The 5,424-nt window shown below is 44.0% G+C and overlaps 1 protein-coding gene across 1 annotated transcript in view; it reads left to right on the plus strand.

Moving 5' to 3' along the window:
- The first annotated feature begins 242 nt into the window (after positions 1 to 242).
- Positions 243 to 5,424, plus strand: part of bms1 (BMS1 ribosome biogenesis factor) — an 18,061-nt gene continuing 12,879 nt past the window's right edge. Inside the window, exons 1-8 of the mRNA XM_031877778.1 lie at positions 243 to 329; positions 1,157 to 1,337; positions 1,517 to 1,707; positions 2,474 to 2,553; positions 3,038 to 3,226; positions 3,356 to 3,498; positions 4,790 to 4,911; positions 5,050 to 5,276. Of these exons, the coding sequence (XP_031733638.1) occupies positions 1,165 to 1,337; positions 1,517 to 1,707; positions 2,474 to 2,553; positions 3,038 to 3,226; positions 3,356 to 3,498; positions 4,790 to 4,911; positions 5,050 to 5,276 (1,125 nt within the window). The 5' untranslated portion in view covers positions 243 to 329; positions 1,157 to 1,164. The remainder of the gene's footprint in view (positions 330 to 1,156; positions 1,338 to 1,516; positions 1,708 to 2,473; positions 2,554 to 3,037; positions 3,227 to 3,355; positions 3,499 to 4,789; positions 4,912 to 5,049; positions 5,277 to 5,424) is intronic.

Consider the following 5,424-nt stretch of genomic DNA (forward strand, 5'->3'; position numbering starts at 1 on the left):
GTGGAAACCTCTCATGTTCTTCCACTTTGAAAACAAAAATTATATTAAAAGACATGGCATTGCTCCCCTCTGTTGGTCTTCTTGTCAAATTGTTTTTTTATTCCTACATCGTGAAGGACTTGTTAGTCTCAGGCCAGCCTGCAGAGGGCGCCATTGTCCAGGGTTTGTCGCGTGCTTGTTCCTCACTGTGCGGAACCTTTTACAAATGTGTTTCCATTCGTTTTACTACGAGGTGACGCTTCCGTGCACTTCCGGGTCGTAGGTTACAGTACACATGTGAGAACTGAAGAAAGCAGACTCGGACCAGACTACAGCAGGTTTATCTTCAGGTATTGCTACTCATTTCTTTTTTTCTCCCCAGAACATTTAACGTGTGTGTGTCGCTAGCTTTCTGTCGCTACAGGCACAGAAACAGACCGGAAGTTAACGTTATATGCAGACTGTTACATTAGCTCGTGTTCCTGACGGTCCCTCGCGCGTCTATGCACACTGACTTATAGACTACAGTGTGTCCCTACATCGTAACAAACCCACTGTACTACGTAGTCCAGACACACAGCCGTGTCTTCTCTCTGTTCAGATAAAGATGACACGGAAGCAGCGTGGTTCTTGGTGGGTTCATTCATGTGATAATGTGCATGGCTTTATTAACGGTTCTTGTTTATTTCAATCTTCATAAAGGATATGAATACACGAGGGAAACAAATAGTAACAAGAAAAGACGAAGAAGAGGAAAGGGGGTACTTACTTATTTGATTTATAAATATGTTTTTATGGCATTGTAGATGTTTCAGCATACAGTGAATATTGGGTTTCCTTTTTTAAGACCATTAGCATTTATGGGTATTTAACAAGATAAGATGAGACGATTTAAAAATACAGACACTGCTTATTTTCAGATAAATTTCCCAAAATGAAGAACATCTCTTTTCTGCTGAATTAATCTTCGTCCCACGTAACATATCAAATACATGTTCAACAAAGTTTTCAATGTAAAAGCATTTATAAAATAAATCATTTCTGCGCCAGCATTACAGAAAACACGGGATTCAGTGAGATTATTTCTATCTTGTTCATGTCTCTTGTATAATAAATCAACTTGAAACGTACCAAACTCCATCACAGTGACACATCATTTCTTTTATTCTTTGTCCAGTGGACAGGATGGACGGGAAAGTGAAGGAACAGAAGCGGCATCAGCAGAAGCACAGCGGGCCGAAGGCCGAGAGGAAGAAGCTCAAGAAGCAGGGAGGCTCCACGGAAGAGGATGCACGCAAACGCAACCCCAAAGCGTTCGCGGTGCAGTCCGCCGTCCGCATGGCCAAGACGTTCCACAGGTCAGTGCTGCTGCACACGTCTGTCCCCTGAGAGTCAATTCTATTGTTCTTCATACTCTCTTCTAATAAGGGACACCGATTTGACATAATTAATTGAAAGTAGGAATAACTGATAATTAAGTAAATTGCAATAGTTGGAATAAACAAACTCTTCTTCGTGGGATTTTTTTTTCTTTTAGGTCCCAGGACATAAAGACCAAAAAACATCACGTCCCCCATGTAGACCGGACTCCCTTGGAACCCCCTCCAGTTGTGATTGTAGTAGTCGGGCCTCCCAAAGTGGGAAAAAGCACCCTGATCCGCTGCCTGATCAAAAATTTCACCCGACAGAAGCTTGGGGACATAACTGGACCTGTAACCATCGTCTCTGGTAAGTCTGGCCACTGATGTCTTCTGTAGATATGGTCGACTTCAATCGAGCGCTGCTGTTCGAGGGATAGTTCAGGTGTTTTGAAGCAGGCTTGCATGAGGTACTTCCATCAGACAGCCTGTTTGTGACGGGGAGCTGAAGCTGTTATTTATGCTCTCTTCAAAGCCACCAGGCTGGCTGCCTCGATCGGATAGTTTGTTTGTGTTATTGTTTGACTTTGGTGAATTGTAACGAACCAGAGTCGCACAATAACGCCAGCAAACGAACCCACCAAGGCCGCAGTCAACCAGCAGCTCCTGTGTTCTGTGAGGAGAGCATAGATGATACAATGGCTTCAGTTTCCCGTCCGAAGCGTCTGTCTGACGCAAAGTAAACCTGTAAAGATATTCTAACTATAGCAATATTACATCTTGTTTTAGGCGACAGCAGTACGTTGCTTTGCTCCTGTGCTGGTACTCCTGTCTGTTCCACCAAACTCCATCTCCTGTAGTAACACACTGACTGTGGAGAAGTAGCTCATACAAGCCCACTTCCAAACATGTGAACTATCCCTTAAGAAAGTTCACATGTTCCCTCTCGCAGTTTCCACAGAAAGCATTGACCTTCTTTGATTCAAGTGGCTGTTGTGTCCGTTTGCTTAACATTCATGACTCAAAAATAAATAATCATGTGTTCCGTTTTACTGCTGGAGTGCTCAATGGGTTGATTTTATTAAATGTTTCTATGGCCATCTGTTCACCATTAGTCTACTTTTTGGATTCTTTAGGAAAAAAGCGCCGCCTCACTTTCATGGAGTGCAGCAATGACATCAACACAATGATCGACCTCGCAAAAGTCGCCGACCTGGTGAGTTTCTCAATACACAAGACAAAAACCCATTTAATAAATGTCTGAAGGCTTGATTTAGATGTATTAGGGGGAATGAGCAGAGGAAGATCTTCTTTTTAAATTGTATTTTGGAGAATAAAGTCGAGATAATGTCAGTATATGTACTAAAATTCAATGTTTATTCTCGACATCTCAAAATGCAAAAAGATTCATTTGTTCTTATGTATGGCCCTGAAACGTTTCCATAGCAGTGAGAGGTGAAGCAGTATCGCAGAATATAAACACACTTATGCACATTGTTATATAATCAACTCTACACACTGTGTTGTCAGTAATCCCATTCTTTAACCCACTTGTTAACAGTACATGAAAAGAGGAAAGTCACTTAGCTGACGGACTAATAATCCGTTGATATAATACATGTAGATATAGATTAGAGAAGAGTCCAGAAGGCTGAATCATGTCATGAAGTTGAATTAAACGCGTTGTTTTCTCCTTCCAGGTGTTGATGCTGATCGACGCCAGCTTTGGCTTCGAGATGGAGACTTTTGAGTTCCTCAACATCTGCCAGGTGCACGGCTTCCCTCGCATCATGGGCGTGCTGACTCACCTGGACTCCTTCAAGAACAACAAGGTGCAGAGGAAGACCAAGAAGATCCTCAAGCATCGCTTCTGGACGGAGGTGTATCAGGTAAACACAACTTAATCACACCTCCGCTGCTCCAAATGCCCCCATCGCTCACACGCAGAGTCTTGCACATTAAAGCCATAACTTGAACTCACTGTGACGGTGTGACTGCGTGTCTTTGAACCCCGACAGGGCGCCAAGCTGTTCTATCTGTCTGGTGTGGTGTACGGTGAATATCAGACTCAGGAGGTGAAGAACCTCGGCCGCTTCATCTCGGTCATGAAGTTCCGTCCTCTGGTGTGGCAGACCTCCCACCCGTATGTGCTGGTCGACCGGTGAGTCTACCTGACACGGCTCACTTTAATGACAGATGTATGACATATGATTTTACACATCACATCTAATCTGTACTACGATGTGATGGAGAAGCTCATGGACAGCTTCTACACATGGTGTGTTATTGGTGAGGTTAATAGTGCACCTGTGTATGGATTTACTAATGTGCATTTAAATGTAACATTAAAACATCAGTCAGCAGCAGACTCTATCAAATGTACCAGATCAATGTAGTTTAGTCTTGATTTCATACTAACATGTTTGCCTCTAATGTTTACGCCCTACGTACATGAACAAGCCGTCTCTGCTCACTGAGAGTGTAGAACAACAAAAGTACAGAAAGCTAAACAGAGTCAGCTGACTGGCGTCATTGTGGACTTAAACACAGGTCTATTGTGGGACGGGTCTGCATCTAGCATCACTGGAATGACTTCATGACTTATTGCTCGGATCACACCCATCGTGTAACTCAACCTTCATCTGACCTCACACACACGGGTAAAGTTCTGTAACTGCATCTTGCATAGTTGTGACCATCGCGGTGACAGAATCTGCCCACAGACCATAGACTGCATATAAGAAGTGCATGTGGTCATTGCTACTAATACACACCACACATGTCATTCAGATCACCCACATGTACATGAGAATAGTGATCAGTTCTTTGGTTTCTTTGTAAAACAAAATTCAAACCGTGAACTACTGTATAAACCGTAGCACTCAGGAGTCCACAGGTGCATTTCTTTGATTAGTAAAATAGTCTTTGAACATATTTTACTGTATTATATTCTCTCTCTCTCTCTTGGCCTCCGTGGTGTTGAAAGACGCACACTTTCTTAACTGTTTTCTCATTCTTCCTATTCTTATTAATAAGAATAGTGATAAATAAAAGATAAATCAAGTGCTTTCTAAATGTTGCATCTGACATAAATACGAATTTTCATGTTGTTTTATGTTGGTGCCTCTCAGCACGGCGAACACGCTGGTGCACAGGGCCGATATGGATAATCTGACCCAGATTAATAATTGATTATTGATCACAGTTGAGTCTCTCCGCAAAGTCCGCTGCTGCGTTGAACGTGGTGGCGCTCTGTATACTCGGCTGGATTTTTGATTGTCTGTCGGTGTTTTCATTGTTCAAATGGTTTTGAAAGTGATCCCGACATCTGTTCATAGTTATGGTTGTTGCTGTGGACGTTACTGTCACAGCTCAATGCAACGGAGCCGTCGTTAATAGTGAAGGAGCAGTAACTGTGTAACCGATAGGTTGTCCTCTATTCATTCCAACAGTATGGAGGACTTAACTGACCCGGAGAGGCTGAGGACAGACCCCAAGTGTGACCGGACAGTGTCGCTCTATGGCTACCTGCGAGGGACACATTTGAAAAACAAAGGCCAGGTCCACATCCCAGGTCCATAAGCACAGAGCTACTTAACCACCAACGCCTCTTCTGCACCGGACACCAATGCCGTGTAAAGCAGGAAACGCTCCCGAGTAGCACTAATGAAACGTTTCCAGTAACATGTTTTTCCGTGGTCGCTCTCTGCAGGCGTAGGAGACTTTCAGGTGGCGGACGTGAACTTCCTGCCGGACCCGTGCGCCCTGCCAGGCGCTCAGAAGAAGAGAGCGCTGAACGAGAAGGAGCGTCTGCTCTACGCACCCATGGCTGGCGTCGGGGGGGTCGTGTACGACAAAGACGCAGTGTATATCGACCTTCCTGCTAGCCACGTCAATCAGCATCAGGTGTGTGTGTGTGTGTGTGTGTGTGTGTGTGTGTGTGTGTGTGAGTGTGAGTGAGAGAGAGAGATTGGCATAGATCAGTATGTTTTTTGCAGACGGCTGGTTTTGTGTGTTCGTAACTTCAAATGTGACCGTTTAAATGAGATTACAAGTACTGTTTTTCACTATTCCCCCCCCCCCCCCC

Source organism: Anarrhichthys ocellatus, unplaced genomic scaffold, assembly GCF_004355925.1.
Source record: "Anarrhichthys ocellatus isolate YVR2014 unplaced genomic scaffold, GSC_Weel_1.0 scaffold148, whole genome shotgun sequence".
Classification (NCBI taxonomy): domain Eukaryota; kingdom Metazoa; phylum Chordata; class Actinopteri; order Perciformes; family Anarhichadidae; genus Anarrhichthys; species Anarrhichthys ocellatus.